This window comes from Diprion similis, chromosome 10, assembly GCF_021155765.1.
Source record: "Diprion similis isolate iyDipSimi1 chromosome 10, iyDipSimi1.1, whole genome shotgun sequence".
NCBI lineage: Eukaryota > Metazoa > Arthropoda > Insecta > Hymenoptera > Diprionidae > Diprion > Diprion similis.
This window is the reverse complement of record NC_060114.1, coordinates 19,766,125-19,794,121: the sequence shown is the minus strand read 5'-3', so window position 1 is coordinate 19,794,121 and position 27,997 is coordinate 19,766,125. Positions and strand designations below refer to the sequence as shown.

General features: G+C 43.2%; 4 protein-coding genes across 6 annotated transcripts; 3 read left to right on the top strand and 1 right to left on the bottom strand.

Moving 5' to 3' along the window:
* The first annotated feature begins 1,254 nt into the window (after window positions 1-1,254).
* LOC124410776 (metabotropic glutamate receptor) lies at window positions 1,255-7,608 on the top strand. 2 transcript variants are annotated; one of them, XM_046889385.1, is made up of 5 exons: window positions 1,255-1,668; window positions 1,761-4,386; window positions 4,678-4,790; window positions 5,323-6,457; window positions 7,207-7,608. In XM_046889385.1, exons 2-5 carry the CDS (start codon window positions 3,045-3,047, stop codon window positions 7,353-7,355), a joined length of 2,739 nt encoding a protein of 912 aa, XP_046745341.1. In that variant the 5' UTR covers window positions 1,255-1,668; window positions 1,761-3,044; the 3' UTR covers window positions 7,356-7,608. The 2 variants fall into 2 exon arrangements, with proteins under 2 accessions (XP_046745341.1, XP_046745340.1); XM_046889384.1 differs by having other exon boundaries at window positions 1,255-4,386.
* Window positions 7,609-10,878: 3,270 nt separating this feature from the next.
* Window positions 10,879-13,596, top strand: LOC124410777 (lipoamide acyltransferase component of branched-chain alpha-keto acid dehydrogenase complex, mitochondrial). 2 transcript variants are annotated; one of them, XM_046889386.1, is made up of 5 exons: window positions 10,879-11,217; window positions 11,330-11,457; window positions 11,604-12,162; window positions 12,267-12,662; window positions 12,750-13,596. In XM_046889386.1, the coding sequence occupies exons 1-5, from the start codon at window positions 11,107-11,109 to the stop codon at window positions 12,984-12,986; spliced, it is 1,431 nt and encodes a 476-aa protein (XP_046745342.1). In that variant the 5' UTR covers window positions 10,879-11,106; the 3' UTR covers window positions 12,987-13,596. The 2 variants fall into 2 exon arrangements, with proteins under 2 accessions (XP_046745342.1, XP_046745343.1); XM_046889387.1 differs by having other exon boundaries at window positions 11,097-11,224.
* On the bottom strand, window positions 13,263-14,849 carry LOC124410780 (transmembrane protein 45B-like). The gene has a single exon (XM_046889389.1). It carries the CDS (start codon window positions 14,660-14,662, stop codon window positions 13,856-13,858), a length of 807 nt encoding a protein of 268 aa, XP_046745345.1. The 5' UTR covers window positions 14,663-14,849; the 3' UTR covers window positions 13,263-13,855.
* A 17-nt stretch (window positions 14,850-14,866) lies between these two features.
* Window positions 14,867-19,283, top strand: LOC124410779. Its single transcript, XM_046889388.1, has 5 exons — window positions 14,867-15,089; window positions 15,167-15,326; window positions 15,449-15,991; window positions 16,668-16,828; window positions 19,216-19,283. The coding sequence occupies exons 1-5, from the start codon at window positions 14,944-14,946 to the stop codon at window positions 19,265-19,267; spliced, it is 1,062 nt and encodes a 353-aa protein (XP_046745344.1). The 5' UTR covers window positions 14,867-14,943; the 3' UTR covers window positions 19,268-19,283.
* Window positions 19,284-27,997: the final 8,714 nt, after the last annotated feature.

Genomic DNA, 27,997 nt, shown 5'->3' with positions numbered 1-27,997 from the left:
AGGTAAAAATTCAAAGTTAGTCATTAGTATTAATAACCGCGGCTGAATATTGATACGGCACACGCAGGGAAGTGAATAATGCGACTTGGTACTTTTACCTCTCATTCGTGATTGAGGGTAGTTAAATGCCCCTTCTAAAATTACATTACTTTTGATTTAATATATCGTATATACGCACTTGAAAACACAAAGTTATTCAATTCGTGCCGCGCACAATAGTTGCCGGGGATCGTGCCATTGGCAAGCGCACGAAACTGTGCGGTTCAATGATTTGTTTAATGATAAGATAATAGTTGTTAAGCCGAATAAAACTTTGTCCAATATTCACGCTCCACCTCGGCCGGAAGTAATCCTTGTTATTATACCTACTTTCTGGCCTACAATCGACCCAATTGTACGCTGCGTACAATTCGAGGTATTAATAAAAATTTCATTTAGCTATTTTCGAGACAGCATTTCATCAGCACAAATCGTGACGCATAAATGCGACGTTAAAAATACCCATGAAAATATTTTTGTCCGTCTCGCAGCGGTTGTAGGAAATCATCTGAAACGGTTTAAATAGAAAACAAAGACTTTCGAATTTTATTTGCGTAGCCTAAAACTGTTATAAAACATTGACGCAAGTTGACAAAGTATTTAATAATTATCGAAAAATTTCTTCAAGCGGTAGTGACAATAAAAGTTAATCTCATTAATTTCTCTCCGCGAATATTAGTCCCGCTTGCAATCTTGTAAGTACAAAAAATGCGTCCAAACAAGTTCCAGACGTCGGAGAATCGCACAAACCTGAGCTCACGAAATAAATCTGATTCAAGGAGTACGATTTAAAGCTGGTACAAAAAAAAAAAAATCAGCGGCTAATGATTTGATCATCACAAAAGAAATCGAAGGTCACGCTACGGTGGCGGCAGGATATGAACAAAGATCGAGGGGGTCGTTCTGGTTATCCTCATAAAATGAAATGCGGAACGAATTTAGCCTCTTGTCACCTCGATTAGGTGCTCCTGTCGGATAGAGCCGCGCGCAATATCTTGAGGTTTGTGTTACCGACGTAGAGCTGCCGAGCGGGTTGAGGTTGGGGGGGGGAGGGGGGTGAAAAGCTTGGCGCCGAGTGATCGGCCTTTGCGCAGAACGTTTAAGCTCCTCGCGCGAGCGGCGAGAGTTGCGTAGCCCCCCCCCCAATGCTCCGAAAGTTCGCGGACGATTGAACACGAAGCTCAGCAGTCGCGAGGCGGGCACGTTGACGAAAGCACCATCAAACCCCCTGCGCAACCCGCGGCGAAGCTCTGAACATAAAGCTCGCCAAGCAGAGCGAGTGTACTGCGAGAAACGAAAGCACAGCGCAGAGTCGATCGGCGAATTTCCCCCTCCAGTCTGATCCAGGGGATGGTCGGAGATGTTGGGTTAGTCGGGCAGTAGTGCGTGGTCGGTTGCCCTAGTCAAGGGGCACAGCTGACGCTTCTCTTACCCCGTTGAATTAATCCGCTCGAGGAGGAGCGCGGCGCGTGTTTCTTGCTGAGAAAGCTCTCTCCACTGGGCTCCGTGGAGTCGTAGTTTCATATCTTGAAAAGCCGACGGTACCATAAATTGTCACGAGGCATCTATCGATTTCTGTCGGCGACGCCGACGGTCGTGGCGGCGTTATGAGCATGTGACTCGGGCTCGGTCTTGAGGGATTCTTAGACAGTTTAATCTTCGGTTTTTTAACACCCGCAACGAGTGGGATATTTTCTGGAACTGCACACTCTGCTCCGGAGGGTGTGTCGACCTGCTTCTACATCGAATAGAGTGGTCCTGAGGTCGGGTCGTAGACTCCAATGTCCGAAAGTGACGCGGGCTTAGACGGGGGAGTTTTTTTAATCCGGAGAAAAACAAACTGAGAGGATCGCCACGAGGTCCCAAGGGATGTTCTAAGACGCTCTCTATCGATTGGATTCTCTATCGTATTGGGTTTGAAGTAGGTCTTTTCTTGTGGATAAGAATGGAGAGAGGAATACCTCGACTACTTTTCTGAGCTCGGAGGGAGGAGGAGGAAACACGTAAAAAAAAGACGGTTCCGAAACAGACGTTCCCAACCATACCAACCCATACAGAGAAACTATTGATTCGGTATTCGTGCAACAAGATACTCGGTCGCAAACCCATCGTCGCGGCTCTTCCCTACCCCGAGGAAAAACCCGTAAATATTGATGCTAGAACAGGTACCTGGTATATTTGCCCCTCCCGATGTAGAATGTAAAACTTGAAGATGAAGGTGAGGGCGAAGTCCGGGGTGAGAAGCTCCGGGGCTGACGAAGGAGTGGGGCAAAACGCTGGAGCAGAGTCGGGAGAAGAAAATATTTTTCCCAGTATTTTTCGGGTGTTACTTTTCCCAGGCGAAACGTGCTCCCTTGGGCAAAACTCGTCGGGGCACATTTGAATCGATAACACGCGCCTGCTGCTGAGAAACACACAGCAGCATCAGCATTAGCATCAACGGCAGTAGGAGTAGTAGCGGCAATGCACGAGTGAAAGAAGAAAGGGATCTACTCGTCGGGAACTCGGAACTCTTACCGGGTCTGGATCCTCCTTGACGAACGTGGAGAAAATGGATGCTGAAACTCGAGTACTGGACTCTTTACAGAAGGCAGTATTCTCGTGAAAAACTACTAACGTGTACCTCCATCCTCTTCACAGGCTTCCACTTCATCCCTGTACCGGCTTAAGTGCCTTTATTTTCGTACCCACTGAGACTCCAAACTGTCGGACCAAACGCGCCAAACTCCGATCTCAAGATGCAGCCACGTCTTGACAAACTCCGTTCAGGAAACGCCGGTTGTTCTCATCAAGCGATCACTCCGTCCCAGAACTTGGGATGCTCCTAATGGGCCCGCGAACACGTGAGCATTAGCGGTCAACCGAAGACCGGAAATGAGAAGAATCATGGGGTTTTGCTCTCAGTTCGTTCCGCGGGGTGGAGACCAACCGGCAGGAGAATGTAACTGTTAGTGGTTAATGGGTACAGAAAATCACGGGCATTTCCTGACCACTTTTTCATCAATATGCAACCATTCCGTGGGACAAGTTTGGCCTGGTTGGCGTTGCTGATCCTAAACGTAGTCACGGCGACAAGGAAGAACGAACGTGAGGCTGTCCTGATCCCGGGAGATATAGTCCTTGGGGGGCTGTTTCCGGTTCATGAAAAAGGTGGCTCGTCCTGCGGTCCTAAGATCTACAACCGAGGAGTGCAGAGGCTTGAGGCGATGCTGTTCGCCGTTGACCAGATAAATAGGCAGCATGAAATTCTACCGGGAATAGCGCTGGGTGTTCACATACTGGACACTTGCAGCCGGGACACTTACGCGCTAAATCAGAGCCTCCACTTCGTCAGAGCGTCGCTGTCCAATCAGGACATAAGTGTCCTGGAGTGTGCTGACCGTTCTACGCCGAGGGTTCGCAAGAGCGCGAACGCGGGTCCTGTTTATGGAGTTATCGGGGGCTCGTATAGCTCAGTTTCACTCCAGGTGGCGAACCTCTTGCGGCTATTTCACATACCTCAGATATCGCCAGCCTCGACCGCAAATGCACTCAGTGACAAAACACGGTTCGACTATTTTGCCCGCACTGTGCCACCAGACACCTTCCAGTCCATGGCCCTCGTGGACGTGGTCAAGAGCGTCAACTGGTCCTACGTCTCGACTATTTACTCGGAGGGCTCCTACGGCGAGTACGGAATCGAGATGTTCACGCGTCAGGCGAACGACAGGAACGTCTGCATCGCGGCTGCCGAAAAGGTGCCTAGCGCCGCGGACGATAAGGTCTTCGACAACATAATCGCGAAGCTCCTCAAGAAGCCCAATGCCAGAGCTGTTCTTCTCTTCACGAGAGCCGAGGACGCCAGACGAATATTGGAGGCTGCTCGTCGCTCAAATCTGACCCAACCGTTCCAATGGATCGCGAGCGACGGTTGGGGGAAGCAGATCAAGCTTGTAGAGGGCCTTGAAGATGTCGCTGAAGGTGCGATCACGGTCGAACTTCAGTCCGAGAATCTGCCTGGCTTCGATGACTACATGGCCTCGCTCACTCCAGAGACGAATCGGCGGAATCCATGGTTTGGCGAGTACTGGGAAGACGCCTTCGCCTGCACATTGCAGAAGAACGTACCCCTGGTCACCAACCATACTATCAACGTCTGCTCTCCAAGGTTTCAACTCACGCCGACATATGGCTATGAACAAGAGTCCAAGGTCCAGTTCGTCGTCGATGCTGTATACGCCTTTGCCTACGCGCTGCACAACCTGCAAAGCGACCTCTGCGGACGGAACGTGGGGCTCTGTCCAGCTATGGTCAACTTCGACAGGGGTGTATTCTACAGGAGTTATCTCCTCAATGTTTCTTTCACTGGTTTGTAGTGCATGATGACGTTGCTGAAGAGCTAGTCGAGTACTACGTCTTAAGCGCAATGTGAATCGTGAAATGTAGTGACAAGTTTTCGATAATCCCTTTCACACCTTGACACCGTCTTCGCATTTCACTTTTCGCAGGCTCTTTACCGAAGTGATTGATTGCCGGCCGTTTCTTGTCAGCGGTTCGGGTTAATTACTCAATTACTCGTTCGTTCGATCGTTCCCTTCCGTCCGCTTCCCCTTCGCTCGTACCTACGTACGTCAGTGCCTGATGCATTTCATTTTTCAGATGCTGCCGGTAGCGAGGTGAAGTTTGACGAGCACGGAGATGGCTTGCCACGCTACGATATTTTGAACTTTCGCAAGGTCGATCCGAATGGTACCAACGGATACTATTACCGGGTAAGTGCAATTTCCTAACAAATTACCAAGTTCATCAAGTACAACAGCCTTGCATCGATTAGTAACGCTTCCGATCGAGAGGAAAGTGATTTAAAATATTTACGACTGTCGATATCAATTATAACGTTACCACGTACAGCCGCGGGGGAACGGGATCAATGGGAAAAAGCAATCGTGCCGACAGTCGACGACATCTGATACAGTTGTAAAATTATGAGGGTAGAATATGTATCAGGCACTGACAGACTGATTAATGGGTTTACAAATGCAATATTTTGCCGCGTCAACCTCGTTGTCAGGGTCAATAGAATCACGGTCTAACTCTGGGGACATGTCGGTGATGTTACATGGCGGGTGATGCATTATAGATCAACATCCCAGTCCCACCACGATATACTTAACACAGATTTTTCTTGCGTACAAAGAAGTATAAAATGCGGTGATTGTATACCAGTGCAGCCGGGGCGTATCGTGGCCCCTTCAACCCCCCGTATAACAAGTATACAACTATACATAAATCGATATCCTTCAGGTAGTGGGAAAGTGGTATAACAAGTCCCTCAATATCAGCACGGATGATCTGGTCTGGTCCAAGGGAGCAACGGAAATTCCTATCTCGGCTTGTTCGCTGCCCTGCGCTGCCGGGATGATAAAGAAACAACAGGGTGACACGTGCTGCTGGGTATGCGACCGGTGCGAATCTTACGAGTACGTGTTCGACGAGAAGACGTGCAAGGAGTGCGAGGAGAACCACTGGCCACACCCTGACAAAAAGGGCTGCTACGAGCTACCGATAACTTACGTTAAGTGGAGCAGTGCATTTGCCATTGTTCCCGCGGTGATCTCGTGTCTAGGGATCACCACGACTCTCGCGGTTGGGGGTCTCCTCTTCCGGCACAGAGACACACCCGTCGTTCGGGCTTCCGGAAGGGAGTTGACCGGCATTCTTTTGGCCGGAGTGCTCGTATGTTACTTGAACACTTTCGTCCTCCTGGCGAAGACGACCACCGTTACCTGCGTCCTCCAACGATTCGGCGTCGGTGTTAGTTTCAGTGCGGTTTATGGTGCCCTCCTCACAAAGACCAACAGAATAGCGAGAATATTCGACTCGGCCTCGAGGTCCGCCCGTAGGCCTCGGTACATAAGCCCCACATCTCAGGTCTGCATCGCCACTGCCCTGATCGCCTTCCAAGTGGTCATAACCCTGGTTTGGATGATCGTCGAGCCACCGGGTACGAAGAAATTTCAACCCGACAGAACGCAGGTGATAATCAGATGCAACATACAGCACATGAGCTTCCTATTCTCCCAGCTTTACAACGCCTTGTTGATCGTAATATCGACTGTCTACGCGGTCAAGACCCGCAAGATACCCGAGAACTTTAACGAGAGCAAGTTCATAGGGTTTACGATGTACACCACCTGCATAATATGGCTAGCCTTCGTCCCCATTTACTTCGGGACCGAGAACTCCCATGAGACCCAAATCACCACCCTCTGCATTGCCATCAGCCTTAGTGCATCGGTCGCGCTGGTCTGCCTCTACTCGCCGAAGGTCTACATCATCATATTTCAACCGGACAAAAATATTCGCGGAAAGGTAACCATGAGTGGCAGCACGTTCAAGAAGCAGGGCAGCAGTGCAGGTGCGTCTTCGGTCACGAAATGTAAGTGACCTCCGTTTATTCTCGTCGCCGCTTGATCACTCCACCCCATCACCTCCTGATTCCCCTATCCTGCCATTCAGCACAGTTTGATGTAATCCTCGATTGTTTCACAGTAAAGTGCAATTTCCAGCACACCACGGTGAAAGACCGACTTGGCACTTGGCCATGAGAGACAGACCGACACCTCATGTGTAAACTTTCCCAGCTTGACGTCATACTAATTGCAGAATAAAGCAACGTTCTCAGCGTCGTCTAGAGAAACACGTTGATAATTGGTGGCTTCGCGACATTTTTCACAAGTTTCAGGTTATCATTATTCGCCCCAGCAAAGTGTGCGTGGTAAAGTTTTTCATAACAAATGGAAAGTAAGCTTTATATCAACAAAGAGAATACATGCATTTGAATGTAACCGTTTGATGGCCAATTGTGCTGTCTACCTTGCATTCCATCGTATACCTTCAGGTACCCACACTGTTGACCAGATATAGAAGTTGGTCTATCTTGGTGGTCGATCAATTTGCGGTCGACCGTACTACATGCCTGTCATGCCGCCGACCTACATTTCATAACGAGATCAATACCCGACTGTGCGTAAATTAACGTTTTTCAAAACCGTTTCTCGATTTTTCACCTCGCATTGAACGTCCCTAAGAATCCATCCTTTCGGAAACCCTGTCGCTCCCCTAAAATTACGGATCGCCCGATAGCAGCAGCCCTCGAACACTCTCATCAGCAGCCCGTAATTTCAGGTACCGCATGCGATGGACCGAGTGAAAACGTCCCTCTCCAGTCGGCAATCAACTCTACAGCCCAAACGTCAGTTGGCACACCACAAACTCCAACACGTACCGTCCTTGCGTTTAAATCCGTCAACGAGGAAGCAGTTGCTCAGCTTTAGCCACCCACGATCAGAGGGTCGTTCGTCCTGATTATCGACTTGAAAAGAGGAATAATCTATTACATATTTCAATTTATCCCTCGGCATAATTTGAGGTTGTGAAAGGAAACGATCCGGTCGAATCAAATATACGAAAACGAGTCTTTCTTCTTGGAGTTTCAGGTCAACTTTGGGTCTAGGCTGAAGGTTCTTAATTCGTACCACGTGAGGCTGCGGTTCATTTCTGAGATTAAACGAAACGACGAAATCAACTTTTTAAGGACAGTAACCTTATTGTAACCAATTGGCATCATAAATCTACTTTTTCGGGTAGGCTTCTACATTTCAATTTTGCACATCCGATCTCTCAAAAACGGGCGATGGTCTTCAACCCTGTGGACAGCACCATTCTCCTGTCTCCCAAAAAATTTCACGAAGACAACCCCTAACCTATCACGTCGTTTCTTCCCGACAATAATTACCCAAAAAGTTTTTTTCAAGTCTTTGACTATGAAAAAATTACACCACTTGCAGTTTAAGAAATCTTCTACGAGCCATAATCACTTCCGCTTTACCCTTACTGATACGTTAGGCAATAACTCTACACTGTTGATAGTCAACAAAATGAACAGATCCAAGGGTCGTTTCCTACCTCTTCCATGTGCTCAAAGGTTTTGAGAATGTGAGAATGTTCGATATTTCTACTGTTACGAAATTAAATAACAAGTTATCGAACGCCATCATAGAAGACGCCATCATAGAAGGCGAAGACAAGGTTGAAATAAAACGTGAGCTTCTCACCTACGTTGAGCCAACTTCGCCCTAGTTGGTAAGATAATTTTCACTCGTTTCTTTTGTTATTCTTCATTCCTAAGCCTTTTTTTGTAACTATTGCACGTTCGTGTCTTTTATAATAAAATATAATTTTCTGATGAGGGTGAAAAACTGACCGCCAAAACGATAACAAAATGACTCCATTTTCTACATTCGACTGGACTGGCTCGTTTCCTTCCACAACTTCAGGAATAATCTACGTTCGAGTGCCTATAACTGTCTGTTTATTAGCTATATATCCGCGGGCCTGTGATGGATTGTAAAGCGGGGAAGTTTAACGAGTATTTCGAATGTTTTCCCCGCTGATGTTCAACAAATGCTCTATGAATACTCAGCTGCAACGCTGTGATGCGACTGCAGTGATTCGATTCCGTGAACTCCTTCACACCCGTACCCATTAATGATATAAATCCAAGTGTTGTGGACGGGCTGTTTCACACATTTCCTCATCTTTGCTCATTTCTTAGCCGTTTTAGAATCAGGGGTATACCGTTTAACAGTCCTGACGGAATGTGTGAGTGGGACTCGCAGTCGCCTAAACCAAGACTAAGAATGTAATTCTGACTGGTCCGAATATCGAAAAAAATAATAATAATAATAATACTCCAGGTGTGGCTCAGGCCAACACTGAAAATTGTACAACGTTCCGAACAAAATACATCTATAGGCTGAAATAATTTTAATGCATTTGGCAAATAGAATACGCACATAACAAAGCTATAATGACGTGAGGAATGAACGTGGATCGTGAGTGTTGCGTGTGAAAAAATGATTAGATAAATCCACATACAGTAGAAGTAATAAAAGTAATATAACATATACACATAATAATCATACGCTTAGTAAATTGGTGATCGTACAAACAGATATAATATATTGACGATTCAAAGAACCGTTGAGATAATTATTTATTATATACACATTATAGAAGCGTTTATCTATACCTAAAATACAGAAATATATAAACATAAAAAGATGAGATGAACAAATATATAGGTTGACAAACCAATAAAAATGAAGTGAAAAAAGGTCTATAGATAAATCAATGCATCAGTTTAATGTTGTACGAATAGGGTTGTGTAGAATGAAACATATTATATGTACATATATATGTATATATATTTGCACCGTTGTTTTAAATTATGGAATGAAAGAAAATTTTTTGGAGAAAAAAAACATCTTTTGACACGTGGACCACGCATTGACAGGAATATGTATACACGCATGTGAAAATCTGCTCTGTGTAGCAAGTGCACATTATGAATAATAACATACGTATGTATAGTAACAATATGTCATGAATATGTATACACATAGATATATATATGTATATATTTATATACCTATGTAACATTCTGTGAAAGAGGAAGAAACAACCTGTCTTTACTAAAAATTAGCACATCTAGTCGCAACGTGTGTTATATATACATAATATATATCTAATGAATGATTTAAAATCACTTTCTAAAGGTTTCAAGATAATTGATTAAATTTTTCAAGTTACTTATCGAAATCACCACGTCTTTGATCGCGAGTAATAAATTTATAGTTGTGTATACGTGATTGAGTGATTATGCTATTGTTTTTTCTGTTGGCCTCAATGTACAGTTGTTGATGTTTGTCGTATCGTAATAAATTGTAACGAATTGTAATAAAAAATTATACATATTTTCTTATATTCGATCGATTTCTTCAACCATATAACGATATATGGTTTAAGCGGTGTCGCATATATGCTATATGTATATGCTTCGCTAATTGCATCGTCTAATTGAAAGACGTACAGAGACAAACGAAGTAACGAACGAACCTCGGAAATGGGAGAATTGCACGAAATATGCATTCGGACGGTGAAACCTATACGTATAACACAAAGCCTGCGCAGTCCGCGTGTAATTTAATTGTCACTTGAGGTTGAACCGCAGCTTACTGAAGCCCCGATTTCCATAAACTAAATATTCAATTTACTTGGGATTGGAACCTCAGGGTCGTTAAAGGCCAGCCGTAGAAATAAGTGGTTGAAAGAGTGAGAATAATAAACAAAATAAGTAAAAAAAAAATCAGAGCAACAATAAGATAAGTTACAATTCAGATTATCTTTCAGCTGCTGCGATGTACCACGAATCTCGAATCACTTCAATTTCTTCTACTCGATCCGCTCCCATGAAAAATGACAAATGTGGTAAAAAAAAAAAAAAAAAAAGGAAAAGGCACAACGATAAAAATATAATTGCACGCAGTAACTTGTGGAACAGGGCATGTGGCTGTTAGTATTCAAAGCACGATTTCACTCTGCGTGGAAAATCCCCAAAATAATGAATATACCAACGTATTCCATACCGAGTAGCGAGAGCTGCAGGTAGCTATGGAATTACCGAACCAAGTTAAACCAGGGTCAGCCAGGGCCAATTTACAATGGCCCGAATCTAAGCCCACCAGAGTTATGCCTTCTTCAGATTTCCGGGACTTGACTGTCTGCAGCCCAAGATCAAGTGGTAGTTGAATTTTTTTTCTCAGTCATAATCATAGCGTAAAAGATACCGAATTGAAGAATTCAAACTGACGGTGGATTCGCCAAGCTGCAATTATCTTCACGCGACACACCGAAATATTTGCACAAAATAAAGCGCCGTCCAAAGGCAAATTGAAAAAAATGAAAAAAAAAAAACAAAGAGAATCAAGGAAGCACATACCTGAGCTCTTTAAGACGATGTGCAACTCAGTTATGTTTGATTTCGCAGCGCTCTTATCAGTCGTTGTTTCTCAACCGAGTAAGTTACGTAAGAATTAATCGTACCGAGCATGAATCTGACGTTCGTGATTAAATGCTATTCCGTAAGACGCGCGGCCATTGCTTGTTGTACGATAACGCGAGCACCCGGAGAAGGCTCGTCACTTTGTTTCGGTATCGACGTATCCGCTCGACGTTTAACGCGGTATGAATATCGCTCTGATTGCCAGTAACTGCAGAACTGTACGATCGGCTCGTTGCAATACCGCGATGGCGTTCTTCGTTCGTCATCTAGCCACTAGCAGATTGGTTCTACCGGTAAATGGCACACGTATTATTGCTTATCAGTGATCAATCGTGCCGTTACTTTCCTTATCTCAAACTGCTTTAATCAGTACTTCGGATTCGTAAATTTTTTGCTGTTTTTCAGCCTAAGAACAAGAAACTCGAGGCTATCCTCAGGTCCGTATCGACCTCGGTTTCTCTTCAGGGTCGCGTAGTGCCCTTCAAATTGTCCGATATCGGGGAAGGAATTCGTGAGGTCACGGTCAAAGAATGGTAAGCATTGATAGTGCGACTTTAATTATCTACTATGTTTGTGTTACACGTAACAAATTGAGACAGCCTGTACCTTTCTCGCTTTGAAACTGTCGAACGACAGTGACGGACAGGGTGACAAATGGTTGACGATTTTTTTACCCCAGGTTCGTCAAACCTGGAGACAAAGTGAGCCAATTCGACGAAGTATGCGAAGTACAAAGCGACAAGGCGTCGGTCACTATAACCAGTCGATACGACGGGATGATAAAGGCCCTCAGATTTAAGGTAGACGAAATTGCTTTAGTCGGACAACCGCTGGTCGACATAGAGCTGGATGACGAGGTGGAAAATGGGAGTGAAGAAGTTTCGGAGGTAACTGAAATTTCCCCCAAGGAAAATACAAGCGTCAAGACTGAGCAGCAGGGGAGTGAGGCGTCCCGGGAAACCCTGATCGGAAAAGTTCTCACCACTCCTGCTGTCAGGAGAATTGCCATGGAGAAGGGTATTCGGTTGAAAGACGTCGTCGGGACGGGTAAGAATGGTAGAATACTAAAGGAGGACCTTCTTTCCTATGGTGATAGTGAGACGTCTGACAGTGACGCTGAGATATCAACCAAGCCGCAAAGGCAGCCGGAGAAAACGGACCGAGTCCAAGGAGAGGTTAGAACCGTTGCCCTTAAAGGGTACGCGAAGTACATGTGGACGACGATGACCCGCTCTCTGGTGAGTCATACCGCGTGCCAAAGTCTACCCAGAGTCTAAAAGGGTCTCTTAGGGGAAATTTGTTGAACAATTCGTTGCACAGATTGTAAAGAATCTCATTTCAGAGCATACCGCACTTCGTTTACAGCGACGAATGCGACGTGACGAAACTCGTCAAGTTAAGGGATGAGGTCAAAGCCGCCATGAAGGAAAGAGGGGTTGCTCTGACCTACATGCCATTCTTCATCAAGGCGATATCAAGGGCTCTTGAAAAGTTTCCCGAACTCAATGCCCGGCTGAACGAAGACACTCAAACCGTCGAAGTACTACCGTGGCACAACATATGCGTGGCCATGGATACTCCCGAGGGTCTGGTCGTGCCCAACGTCAAGAACGTTCAGAATCTCGACGTCATGACCATCGCGAAGGAGCTCAACAGGCTCCAGGAACTGGGAAGAAGGGCCGCCATACCACCGAGTGACTTAGCAGGTGGCACATTCACCTTGTCCAATATCGGAGTGGTAAGTAGAGTTCGAAAAATATGTAGAAAGCAACGATGAACAATCGTGAAAATCTTCAATTTCATTAATCACCTGTGTTGCCCACAGGTTGGTGGGACGTACACAAAGCCTGTGATATTACCACCGCAAATAGTGATCGGCGCGGTAGGAAAAACGCAAAAACTGCCTCGTTTCGACGCCGATGGTAAGGTAGTCGCAGCCCAGATACTGTCGGTCAGTTGGGCCGCAGACCATCGGGTGGTCGACGGTGTGACGATAGCTAAGTTCTCAAACACCTGGAAATACTACTTGGAGAATCCCGCGCTGTTGGTAATGAACGGATAATGGTGACGAAATTAGTGCGAAGCAGACTTTCAAATTTCAATCAAATGTATGGCAGGGTTACTGCTGGGAGATTTCTTAGGTCTGATTGTTTTTATACTTAATAATCCTATTACTTTTATGGTAGATGAAACAAATTCAACATTCAAATATCAATTTTAAAGATTTATTCGAAAGTTTCGACTTACAGATTTCGTATAGGCTCAATATTTCAATCGTTGTAAAGAACATTCACATAAACATGTAATTACATCTAGATCGATAATATTTTTGGAAGAGCAGATCTAGAAATTCAAGATCTGGATAACGGTGTACAAAATATAACAACGCTTATATGCATATAAAACTATACAATATTTCAATTACACGATATTATAATCCAATATGATTACATATATCATGTGAGGCACTGGCAGTTGGCGACTGGTTGAATAATAACATTTTGTCATTGTATATTATACAGTCATATCACAAAAATTACTATAATATACAAATTTATTGTATAAAAATATTGTTTACTTTAGGCACGTTAATGACGGGACCAAGTTGATCATGTGGCATTAAGCATTAGATACTAAAAGCAAATTGCTGTAAAAAGGATCAATATAGCTAATCGTAAATCAAATTGGTACTCGAATCGACAATATTCATATCTACATTATACGAATAAAAAATTGAATAAATAAAAAAATTAATGAGAAAATAGAATGAAATACTTGAGACTTCTTCATACATTGAGAACAAAAATAAACGAGGCACATTAATAAAATAACTAATGAATGGTGTTACTGTGAACAGAGACAAGAAGTTAGGAGCCATAAAAGCGAGATGATCTGGCCTTATCATGTATCACAGGCTAAACAGATTTGGCACTAAACTCTCTGATCGACGTCATGGCAGTAATCATAGATGGGAATTTCAGGAGGATCGCCAGGCCTCAGTTTCGGCGCGCAACTTCTTGTGACAGCGACTACGCAGAGTGTGACAATAAAAGAAGCTGCAAAGTGCCAGGAGAAGGAAAGAGCAAGAGTCTCGTTTTTCGAAGATCTAAGAATACATTCAGCGAGTGTGGCAAAATTGCTTTCTACCCTGGTTCTGACCATGTGAGCGAGCCAGCCACCATGAAGCAGAGTGGAGGTTGCCCTGAGGAGCTTCATCTCGGGCCAGACCAACTCGAGAACGACGGCAAAAGAGCTGGTCCAGACGATCCCAGCCAAGACGATCATAGAGTCATTGGACTCGCTGGGCCACAAAAACAAAAATCCCTCGATAAAGAAGGCCTGGGCAAGCGCCATCTTGGCCAGACCGTCGCTTACAACGTGAGGAAAGTAGAAAGTAAGAACATCGACGAGGCCTGAGAGCGCAAAGAATAGGTAAATTGTCGCGTGCACCACCTTCGGTGACGACGCTGTCTCAACACTATTAGGAAAGTTCCCCGTCAGGGTGCTTGCCAAACCCAACGCCGTCGCCAACAACTTGAGGGTTCCCTCCAGCGGATGCCGTCGCAAGAGCTTCTGGCAGCTCCGAGAAACCCTGACGAGTTTTGTTGGTTCTCGTTCGTGATCCAAATCACGGTGGCAGTGCCAGTATTTGGCATATTCGTAACACCACTTCAATCCAAAGATGTAGAATATAGAACCAGATAATATGTAGCCCAAGGCACTGTCACTCCGGTCCATTTTTATTTTTTTTTCCTTATATTTATTTTCTTTACTTATTTTTATCGTCTTATCTGCTGACGTAAGAGATTTTCTGAAAACAAAATAGTTTCTCAATTATTATAGGGTCAGTGACGCATTTGCTTAGATTAATCACAGTCTTGTTTACCAACCTTCAAGCTATTGTCAAGATTGTAAATATCTTTTCCCTAAAATTTAATTCGCCTGCGCACACATTTATACATCACAAACTGATTCGATCACAGCTACTAGGCTGAACGACGGCATGGCTTTATCTAAAGATGGTGACACACAAAGAGACCTTGCGCATGCGCGGAGGACGCCAATTATTCAACAGCCGAGAAGTAAGAAATCTGTTTTACCGACGCTACTCTACTCGTAAAGTAGTTCCCCCTCTGCTGTGCAGGAAGAACCTCGTTAGCAAACGGTGAACTGGGTGGAACGTCGATATCAGTGGACGTATTTTGTAGCGAAAAGCAAACACCCATACTGATTTCCTTCGAGGGTGAATCGAGGGGGGAGAAGTGCGAAAAGCGTACTAGTGAAAATTAAAAGAAAAGAAAATAAAATGGACAACGAGGACGAGGAGAGATCGGCAAGACTTCCGGCAGATGGTACGACCCGCGGTGATAAAATGGGAGGATTCGACTACGACGAGGACAAAGTAAGGTTAGAATGAATAACTGAGCACGACGAGTAGTCTGACAGATTGAAAAAAATTAAATTCCTGCTATTTTTCTTCCTGTATTTTCTTTCCGTCGTTTGGTTTCTGCACCGCCATCTTAGCTCCACGAGATGACAGCTTCATACTCGGAAATATCATTCGATTCCCAATCGTCGCCGCCAGTGTCGGAGCTCCGTTCATTGATAGAATCCCCTGATTTGGAAGGGGGGAAATTCATGGTTGAGAACCTGGCCAATTCGGACTCCAACAATCTCAGGCCCGACAGTCTTGAGCTGAAAAACGATGGGCTCAGTCCCGAGGAGGACGACGATGAACCCGACGAGGATGTCGACCCGCCGAGCTACCACAAGGCGATCGGCTATCTCCAGCTCGAAGGCACCGTCACTCAGGAGGGCGATATGGTCCTCTTCGTCGCCGAGGATTTGGAGACCAAAATAAAACTCTCGAGTCCTGTAACCAAGAAGGGAGAGACGCCCTCCTTTCCTGGCTCGAGGAGCTCGACGCCTTGCCTCTACAGGCAGGCGCTCACACCTCAGCTCCCCATTCTCGATCACAACGTCCTCAACGAGCTAGAAATGGAGGCGCGGAAGGTGGCGACCTCTGTCGACTCGTTGACGGAAAACCTCGCCGCGATATTGCACAGCGTAAGAGACCGTTTTACCCTTGAATTTCGAGAATTCGTTCACTTAGGGTGGCGGCAGGTCAGGAAAACCAGGAAAATCTGAAACAGTCAGGGAATTTAGTCTATCGGGAAAAGTGAGGGAATTATGATGGACCATAGAAAAAAACGTACTTTTTTTATAAATCGTTATCAAACTTCAGCTATAATGCTTCGTAGATTCAGTTAACCGACCTTTCGCGAATGGTATTGTTCAGTTTCTAATTATTTGCGTGAAACGAAGCAATGCTATGTGTTTTCTAGATCCAAATTTACATGTTCAAGGTGAACAACTTCTGGAGCTAGGGTCATAAAAACTACCCAACATTAGCTAAGTTTCGTGGAAAAACTTCAGGGAATTCTGAATTCTTTGACAGGCAAAAGTTAGGACATTTTATTTGAACAAAATTGTCGCCACCCTGTCGACCCGAAAGCGTCAAAGTACTTCTTTACTTGCATTCCATTTTTATGTACCACACCATATCACAGAATGAAGTAAATCGGTGGTGTACACATCGAGTACCTTCACATTGATCTGGTTTATCATAGCAATGAACTCCTGGAAGCATTCGAACGTTCTTTTTTTTGTTTCCACTCATCTCTTCCGTTTTGACCGTCTCTTTCCCGGGCTCTTCACCAAAAGTCGTTCCTTTGCTTTTCAGGTGTCTGCGTTGACAGTCGATTGCTTAGAGACTTACAGAGACGCGGTCTGCAAGACCTGCGACGCTGTAGACCACAACATCAAGTCGATGTATCAGCTGATGGCAAAGTGCGAGGAGCTATCGAAGTCTATGGGTCCAATATACAAGCTGGCAGAGCGAATGTGAGAGCCATTTTTCTTCCTTTCATTTGCACGTTTTCCATAGAGCACACCGCGACTCCTAGTGTAGTATATAACGTCGAATACACTCGGGTTCATGTCCATTTCTTTTCATTTTCCTTTCACATCTCACCTTTCGAATTTTCATACGCTCGATTTAACCTACGGATGTTTCGAAGACGTATCAGGTATATACCTATATACATTTTTCTTCCTCTCCACTTCGCTTTGGAACTCATTCGATTTAACAGCCTACTTAAGCCGACGTTTAATGCGAGACTATTGATATTTAAAACCGAGGCGATTTTCACCAGGGTTTTCTCCCGGTTCTCTTCGTTGCTGTTTGGAAAAATGGAAACGGCTTGCAGTCTCGGCGCGTGCAGGGTCAATTGATGAGTTATTCAAAAGGTAGTTCGGTTCGACCGCGGATGCACAGCCGGCGTCCTACGGACTCTCGAATCAATGTTAGATATTCCCGTACCGATTCTTGAATACATATTCATCAGAAAATTATACCGCGAGGTGGAAAAATCTCAAGTTTACCCAAGCAATTACCTTAAAACTGCACCTCCCCTCTTGATAATTAACGCCGTTGAAACTAACTGCCGACAGTGAAAATAAACAAATAAGAAAATAAAATTACCGTCCGGTATTTCGTTATGAAAATATTCCTGCTACCCGCACATCGAATAGATACCTAATAATTTATCTTACAACATTTATCAATCTTTCTTTAAAAGTTATTTTCTTAACAATAACGTGTTCGGATAAAATATTTTACTGGTAATAATTAAGACACCCGGTATTCGTTTAATCAAATCAAATTAGTCTAACTGGTAATTAAAATCGGATTAATGAACAATTTCGAATCTCATCTAATAATAATTGGATGATTTTGTTTTAAAATTATTAATTCCCGAAGGTGAATAAACTAAAGTGAGTTTCACAAGAACCGAAGCTTCGTTCACGTCGGCAATTTTTTTAATTTCCTTATTCCTCCTCTTTGGTTCTTGTGCTGAAAAAATTAACTACTTTAGAAAATAATTCTCAAAACGTATATTCCTCGGAGTTAATTCACTTGCAGGTTTCCTTAACTCGACCGCTTTGAAATTTTGCATACAATTAATGCAGTCTTGATATGCAGACTTTGCCAACCGTCGTCGCTAATTGCAACGTGTATAATGTATACGCAGGTATTACAGAATCTCAAAGCTAAAAGAAAATGTATAAAGACGACGTGCCAAGCGGCATTAAAAATCTTTCATTATGCATAACAGTTCCAAGTGGTATGTGGAAAACGGCCGAACTTTTTACTCATGCATCCGCTTAATTATTCCTCGGCTTATTTTACCTACCCCCCCTCCCTTCCCTCCCCCTTGCCCACCTCGTTTCAATTCAAATAAATAGCTCAATACAAAGCGCGAAAAAGAGACGGACGCCGCCAACAAATATCCAACAAGCGGCGGCGCCGTTTCGCGAGCGTGTTAATTGCGAAGAGTCAACAATTCGGTTAATCACCTCGCTTGAATCTCGCTGATTTTTACCCCCACCTCTCGCTTTTCGCGAACCAATTCATTTTCGAATTGCTGTTTAACCCTTCAATGTACGGTGGGACGCATAGCGTCCTAACTTTTTTTTTTTCCTTGCAGCTTTTTAGTTATTAAGCTAAATTTTTGGTGACAACTTCCGAGTCTTTTGATTCCACATGGTCTCTGAAATATTTCTAAGTTAAAAAGAAATATAAAATTTAATTATTTATTTATTGCAAAAATAGGACATGTAAACAAACGGTCGACATTAGTATTATTCCACGAAAAAAGTATTTTTCGCTAATATGTCATGAAAATTCTAATCCTAATTTTTACACAAACTTATTACACACTAAAAAATTTTACAGAGTTTTTTCTAAATTTTTCTTATTGTAGCTTTTGTTTGTCCGAAATGTTGGATCTGCCGTTTCGAATTTTCAAATTTCGAGTTCAGATTCGTAATCAGTGACCCCAAAAACCATGTAACATAAAGTTTTGTCAAAATCAAATGTCTTTTTGAATTTACGTACGCCATGTTGGATCCACTATTTTGAATTCTGGAATTTCGAGTTCAGATTCGTAATCGTGACCCCAAAAACCATCTAACTTAAAGTTTTGTCAAAATCAAATAACTTTCTGAATTTACGTCCACCATATTGGATCCGCCATTTTGAATTTTCGAAGTTCAGACTGGTAAAAGCCCACGAATGCAAAATTTCAAGTGAATCGTATCTAAGGAAAAATGTCTGCATGAAAGGTTGAATTAAATACGTGCGGATATATCCATCAGCGCAAATTTCAATAGATCTTTTCTCTTCCAATGATCGTCTGCACGGAATTATCATATCGCCTTCGTTCCAGAAAGGAGATGAAGAGGATGCTGGAGCTTTTCGAGAACACGATAAACATGTGAGGGGTAAACGGAAGTGGATACCCAAGAAAAAGGTAAAACTTAGCGCCATATCAAACCTCGTGACTTGTTGCAAATGTCTACTCGCTTCCTTCTCAATCGACATTTGCAATATGGCACTTTCGATTGATTCAAGGGTTCTCACCTTATGTACATACATACATAGACATTTAATCTACCAGTTGCGTCGCGCCATAATTCACTCAGCGTTTCGTTTACCTCGCCGATAAATTCCGCGCCCTCGCTAACGAGTCAAAAGGTTTAATTTCACTAACGACGCGCCACCATTTTCCACTCAGATATTATTACTATAACCTCAAACTCGTTAATAGGGACAGGGCTCGAGTTAAGCAACAATACGTATACATTCAGCAGCGAATCAAACCCGACTCTCAATCTGCATAGTAATTATTAAACAAGGTGCTTACGCGTGATTCACCGAGTGTAAAATGGCACCTTTTTTCGAAACCATACAGCTGACGGCTTTTCAGTTTTGTTACTTTACGTCTGACTCAATTATGGGGAACCTGCACAGCTTCCGTGTTTGCTGTTTGTATTATAACGCGAGCACGTTATACCTAATAATATGACTCGAGGAATTGAATTCAAAGGGTCGAGCTGCTCTTTCGCCATCTTCTTTTCACCCACTATCGTCAGGTTATCATTATATGTATCGTTAGACGCGCGGTTCTCTCCGCAGCGCTTTTCATTGTCGCCAATATTTCTGTCTTGTTTGTTTTTTCTACCCTTCACTTTCTTTCCGTCTATTCACTACTTCACACCATGAACGATTTATTGTACATTTTTATACGTCGTTTAAATTATATGTACGCCGTTCATTCCAGCGATGAATCGATCAGGCATAAATTTGTGAAATGATTTCTATCATTGTAAGTACGAAATTTTAGTAAAATCAACTGATTCGAGAACTTCTCGTTCCAATATTCAATTTTTTGTACTTCGAAATATGTATCTTCGATTGTTATTTAGGTTAATTTATTTCTATTAATGCCAAAACTGCATGTTTAATTTATATTTTTAAACCGTGATGTGTTTAATCTTTTTATATTATCAAAACGTTCCGCTTAAATATGTTTAAATCGGAAAAAAAAAATATTTAATCCAAATGTGCAATAATAATGATGTTGGTAAATTGAATATTAAATTTTCCCGAATGATCTGTAACGCCATTGAAGCTTGTCTAGGTATCGATAAATCAATATTGAAAAGTGTTTAATCGGTCGTCGTATTAGGCCTGTAATACGTTAGGTATGGGTATATAATTTCACAAAAGATTTCAAGTATAAATCGTTGTAAATATGATGATATGAATAAAAAAAACTCGTGAATATCGATGTGTTTTCACCCCACTTTTCACACTCGCCACTTTCTCGAAATCCGAATTCAAACTTAACCTATAATTCAAAACAGAAATGTCAATAAAATATGTATATAGGTTGATTGCGACGGCAGGTTTGTAAGCCTGAGGAAAGTCTCGCAATTTTCGACCTGGCCCAGCGAATTTCGTGATCGTTGAACGGTGATTGCAGACCAGATGGAATCGCACGGGTAAGATATCGCACCTGGCGCGCAAGTCTATGTGACATATATTTTGGAAACCTGGCGCCTACCCGGCGATTCGGTATAATTTATATCGAGCCGAATCGAGGAAATTTTGATGGGAATCAGCGATTAGAGAAAAGCGACGCGCGGGAAACGCGGAAAGCGCGAGAGATATGGGGATTAAATTCAAAGGTAGGTATTACACACTGAGCGTAACACCGCGTCGCATAAATAATAGCATTAACGTAACGCGTGTGTTAATTCGAACGAATGCCGACGACTGCGAGATGAGCCTCAGTATTTCATCCCACTTTATCTTTGGCCTTATCCTTTCGCCTCTCCCACCTTTTGTTCTTTTCCTTTTTAATCAACGCTCAACTGTCCCTCGACGCAATACGCCATATAAGCCCCTCAATCGGTTCTTCCAAAGACTTAGATAAGTTTTTTCCGAATTCCCGAAGTATCGGGGATCAAATCGTTCCTCGTCGACTACCCGCTATTCATACCGTCCTATCAAAAAGGAAGGAAGAAAAAAATTTATTACAATTTCGAGTGTTCCATTTATCCATTCACCTATTTTTTTTTCCTTTTATTATTATTATTCTCACATTACGCCTTTCATTCAATTCTAATTCAACGAAAATTAACGAAGTTATATGTGATAAAGGACTGGATCAATTTAGAATACAAACGACTAACAAATCAGCGTACAGAGAATAAAAATATGTAGCGGATTATTTCAATTTTGCATTAAAAACCGAAAAGGTGAAATGTATTTCTTATATTAAATAGTTTGAATTAAAGTGAACCAGATAACTTTTAGTCATTTTTGCAGTATTAGGTCCGTTATTACTGTTGGCCTGTATTTCCCTGTTCCTGTTTTCTTTTTTTTTTTTCCTATTGCTATCAATCGATTTGCAAACCTTTAGTTATGATGATTGAAACTCAACGAATGAGCTGAAGTTTATACGTTATTACTCGACATATCGCAGAAATTGTATATAGCCATTTTTTTTTCTCATTTCTTGCAGTGTTAATAAAAGGTACGTACGTATCATATATCATACGCAATATCCCACATATGAATGAAATATGAATGAGTAAGAAAAACGGGGGAAAAAAGAAAGAAATTGTATTTCTATCAACGCCTGTAGCGGCGAGAGAGGAGAGAAGAGAGCCGTAGGGTACAATGGGATAGGATGATTGTCAAAGATCGAGTGTATGATGAAAGCGACCCATGCGTGACCCGGGCGAAGCGTGTTCCGCGTTCACAATGGTGATTCGAGGCTCTCTGTACGACTGCAGTAGATATATACATATACATACACACATGCAGTGTAAATAGTTTGGCTATACCCGATCAAGTCTGCACAGCCTGGGACGAAATAGGCAGCGCAATACGCTTGGTACACTTGACTGCGTTTACTCCATCGCTGACTATATAACGAACGAGTTTCGAATTAGGTTGGCAACACTGGCGCGCGAGCCGAGGCAGCCAATCAGTGAAGCTCACGGCTCGCCAGCCGGACTTCACCGCGTCTTCGGTTCGTCGAGCGCCGCGCGCGCGTCAGTGTTGCCAACCTAATTTCAGGCTCGCCGAATCAAATAGCGACAGACGAACCGAACCGAGTGTACGTAACTAGGCGAGTATTGCCCGACTACCGAAGCAATGCAACGAATGAACTTTCGGCGTACACATGTACGGCCGCAGCGCAAACATGAACCAAACATGAAGCAGCAATAGCAGCGCACGCCGTCCGTTTTCCTTTGTCTCATGCCGTCTGGTTCGCTTCGTTTCTGCAGCAGGTGTGTCAAAAGCTGAAGTGTCCGTTTTACTCCGACGACGACCCGATCCGGGTGTTTGCCGATACAAACTTTAAAGCGAACAAAACACGCCCGCACTTCTGTCGAACTTGTCATTAGTCAAGGGCACTTACATTTCATCGGGTGATTCAGCAATTGAATTGATGAAGTAACGAAACTTGATTTAATCAAAATAAAAGCAATGAATCGTTTGCCATTCATAACTGATTGTGAGTGATGCTTGGAAGAATATGTTACTCGGTAGTGCAAATTGTAAAAGGAAGGATCTAGAATTATTAAAAAAAAAACCAAACGTAATTTTCACACTATTGCTAATTTTTTTTTTCTCTCTTTCTTTTTCAACTCCCTGACCATAGGAATATCGAACTTGAACCCAGCGTTGTTTCAGAGGCTGTTGGAAGAACGGGGAATTGGTTTATGAGTGAATATAATATGCGAAATATGCAGGTAGGTATGTGTATACGTGTATACCGGCAATGTATGCCAGTGATTTCAATTTCCGTCGGGTGCGAAGGGAGCGAGCGGTGAGTTTAATAACGTTAAAGTCTGGGAACAAGATTACCATAGAAATGTGAAGATCGCGAGACAGCAATCCGTGAGGGTGATACATTATAACGTCATTTAATCCGCTCCGCCGTGCCGAATCTAGAACACCACCACCACCGTTATCAGCACTTTTACGAGCACCACCTACCGACTCCACTAACTTCGGTACTCGACAACGCGATCTCTATTAGCGGTGAACACACGGAATTCTATCCCTCTGTATACCTAATTCACCCAATGGCGTAGCAGCCGTGGAATACTCTCTAAAATTCAACCCTCTTGCCCGGAATTTCGAGGGTAAATTTTCACCCCCGAAACGTAGTGCAGAGAGAAAAATTAACTTTTTGCAGCAGATGTTCAATTGACCATAGAATATATCCTACTACAATTTTTTTTCTTGTCAGAACATTTTTAGCTCATAACGATGTCGTAAACTGGGCAGTGTAAATTAAATTCTCTCCTACGCCAGTGCACATGGTGTTTTCCGTATTTTCACGTGTTAATAGCGTGCGAGCCACCTCGGGTGAACACGTATGTGGGCTAAGGGTAGGGCATGCGTAGATTGCATGGCAGTGAGTGTATGAAGCGTTGTTAACGTCATGGTATAATCAGTTGAAATAAAATGCAGGATTTACGAGTGAAGGGCTGAAGCGGCAGATTCGGAGGCAGCGCCGTTGGTCGCCGACGCGGTAATTGAACCCAATAAATCGTCTAAACCGGAATTGCAAGGAAATTTAGAGTGTAGTATATACTGGAATTTTTCCACCCCTTTGTTCCTCTCAATTCCCAATTACATTCTTTTTTCTCTCCGCAGAGATCTCTTAATCGCGTTGCAATGTCATTCCGTAGTACGACAGAGGTATGAACGACACTCAAGTCTCACGTATCTACATCCAGAAAAAAGTATTACTTAATTACGATTGTTTGTACCTGAAGCACAGATTCATGAATCAGGTATTTTATTTCGGTTTCAAGTTCCATAATCTTTCGTATGAGAATAATTTTTGTACAAATGGGGCGAAAATCGTGATTTTTTTTTTCCATGAATACCGGGTCTCAGCGGTAGAAAAGTTCATAGAATTCGAATGTTTGTATCATAAGATATCATTTGTTACGATAATTTATTTATCCTTAATCAAGCATAAAACTAATTTATCTATAATTGTCTTGGTATTAATGAGATAATTTTACCAAGAAAACTACATAAATTTTTAACGAAACTCTGGTTTTATTGTTAGTTATATAACTTTTATAAACAAATCATTATTTTTCATTCAAAATTTCACAATTTGTCCGCAAATTGAGAATATTTTATTTCTGATATAGCTACAATTTTTCCAGTACAAATAGCACCATATTCAATGCTCATTGTAAGCCCTGAAATATTCGGCGTGAATCGGTCATAGTTTTTTTCTGGTTGTAGTAGGTAGAGCGCAAAGCGAGAACTCGTAACACGGCTGCACCGGAAGCCTCCAATTTAACAATTATGAACAGTTGAGTAAACTCGGTGATTTAATATTTGTGTAATTGTTATAAAATATATTGCACCGTTCCCACGAATCGCTCCGACGTCGCGTACGTGTAGATACACTACGCGAGGCAAAGTGGATTCAAATGAAATTCCATCCCCTGGATACCGACATCCCACCTTTTCGCCCTTCAACGGATATATAAACGAATGCACGGAGCCATGATGATTTGATCTGTGCTTCTTCGAAATTCCCAGCCCTCTCTGTTCTCCGATGAAGTTCTACGATATCGACGTATAATATAGTTGATAAATTAACTAACGAATGAATACAATATTTTTTAGAGTATTCCTTCTGTGTCAGTTCCAGTAACTAAAACGTAGAGAACTTACGGCAACTTTTCTTTAGTATTCTTATAGTAATCCAGAAATTTCGTCAAAAATAGTCTAAGAAGGTTTCCTTACATTTAAGAAATTTCCGAGATACGCGCAATACAAGCTTTGTATGTTTACTGCGGTCTTGAAACGAGTCGGAGTCGATAATCCATTCGATGATCGATGCTCGGATCCGAGGGATGGCTGGGGTCGGTGGGGGTTAAATAGGCGCAGGAAAGAGGGTGGAAATAAAGCGGGAAACCGGGAGTAGGAAGCGGGGGTCTACTTTGTAACCAAAGACCAGAAGGAGGCGTCTGACACTGGGGGGAAATACAGATCATATTCCAGGATGTGCATTAGAAGCTCGAGCCCTGTGGCCGCCGCGGGCCACCCACTCGCTCAACGGAGAAATGGAGCGCCAAGGGGCAACTAGCCGCATACGAAACGCCGCTGCCTACCTTACCGACCGAGCGGTAACCTCAAAATAACCACACCGCGATCGATCTCAGAGTTCGCAGTTCTCCTCGTCACTAGTTTTGTCCGCGGAAGACTGCAGTTTTTCTTTTTCTCTCCACCCCGTCTGTCTCTTCTTCTTCTCTTTCTCCTTCTACTTCTTTCTTGTTCACCGTGCTCTTTTTACTTCGCATGGCATTCTCATCCACCCGCGGATACATTTAATTTCTCATCATTCCGCACGGTGTCGACTGACAAGGCGAGAAACACCTTGTTCATTTATTCCCGTGTGCTTGTACCTACACGGGTACTCTGTACACTGCACCCGACCACCTTTCTCTCTCTTTCTACTATGTATATTGTGCAAGGACTGTTGAAAAGGCTGATGCACGGATGCAGGGATGCAGGTATATCTACACCGTCACAAACGCCATCGTGTTCGCCCTGCAGCCGCCGTTCTGTTACGTTCTGGTCTGTTCCGTTCCGTTCCGTTCAACATCGTCCCTCACCGCCCGCGCCTTTTGTGCGTATCATCCAACTATTATGTGTCCAGGGCATTGAAAGTAATTTCAGAGAGCCTTCACCCAGACAGCGGCCTGTATTGACTATTGTTCGGTACAGAGAGTGAGCCTCAAACAAATATTAACGTAATTTACTTTATGAGGATGGTATAATATAAAGTAAAAATTGTATTTATATTTTTATGTTGTGGAGAGACTTTTGTTACCGTAGTCACGGTACACTGTGCGCGTTAGCTCGTTTAATTTATTGCGGAAAAGGATAAAATATACGTACGCATATAGTAGGTATTATACGATACGCCAACCCTCTAGTGCGGGCATGATACGGCTGCTTTCACGACCAGTTAAACGATGACAAATTATTTTTCGCACCCCAGACTTCGAAGTCATAGACAATTCCGAAACGATTCAATGATTTTTCACAGATGTTTGATACTTTGATTCGTGATGTAAGGAAGTAAGGTCTGTCAGAACTGGAAACCGATTTTCGCTCAGTCTACATACAGCCAAGATGACGTCACAGAAATCTGACATGTCGCCTATGTATTTGACAATTCACTCCACGCCAATTGGTTACTTGAGGTTAATTATTTATTTCCGAATATTATGTTTGCTGAGAATGCCAGTTTGTGTAGTCCAAAGTTGCAAAAATAATAATATGAACGCTGAAGGACAGAATATCAAGTTTTTTTTGTTTCCTAAAGAGGATAATAAAAAACGTGCCTGAATTAAAGCCTGTTTGAAATAATTGTAATGTCTGGCTCTTATTTGGTTCAGTTCCATTTCAGTTGGAGCTCGTATGCCAACCTGATCTAAAAGTAATGGAAACGGAGATTTATGAAACAGAACTATATTTAAGGGTTAAGTTGACGTTTGAATTTGGCGCCTATATGATGTCACCTTGGATACGTTTTCTGATTGGTTCAACTGAAGCGTATGTGCATTGTTTAACCTTACTTCCGTACACCATGCTTCGACTATAAGATAATCGATAAAATTGAACTTCGAACTTGTTTTGACCATTGACGCAACATTGGAAAGCTCGTCAAGTCGAACGGTGGTTAGACTGTGAAAGAGGAACCGTTTCGGTGATTCGCAAAAGTGTCGAGGCTGAGGCTGAAGATAAGCTTGGGTAAGGTGGCCGCAACACTTGCCTTTTTGTTGCTCTGTTGGTCCGCGGAAGGAGCAGAGCATACACAGGCTGTAAAAGCGGCAAAGGAAGGAAGAAAGTGACTTTGGGATCGTAATGACTAAATAAAAGATGGGGGTAGATAGGAAGCTCTGTTTGTTTACTCCTTACTTCTGGACGTCGAGATGGTGATGCAGCATGGCCTGCATTTTCTGTTTACTTCGGTCAGCGCCTTCAAGAGGATGCCGCGACGACATTAACTCTTACCTTAGCGTCTTTCAGCGCTAACCCATGAATCTTGATGGAAAGTGTCTCTCTTATCTCCAGCTAACCCAGCGTTTCTACCCCTGATAAGAATCGCCATATCTATAAGGAACAACATTTTTCCAGGGCACAATTCCAATTAGCCACCCTTATCCGTAGGTGCTGTCGCGTTTACCTTTCGTGAAAACATGCATTTTCACGGATCAACGAATGCCAAGTTCATCCGCGAAATGAAGAGATGAGAGAAAGAGAGAGAGAGAGAGAGAGAGAGAGAGAGAGAGAGAGAAACAACCCGGGTTCACTTCTTGTTGGTCTTCACATTTACCTCCGTCATTCCGTGTCCAGAACGTTAGCCAAGTACGCCTAACAGCAAGAGCTTCATGCACTTGAGCCAAGAAGCTCTAGACACATTTCTTCAGGCAAAGAGCGAGAGGAAGACTCGAGTAGGATGTAGGCTGCTGTCGTTGCGTCGAAGGAACGCGTGGAACGCTTCACAAGCGTAATCCCACCCTGTTCCTTCAACCGGGGGTCGCGATGGTTGGGCAGACAAAAACGAAAAGGGGAAGTACTCCGCAGATCACAGGCCGCTA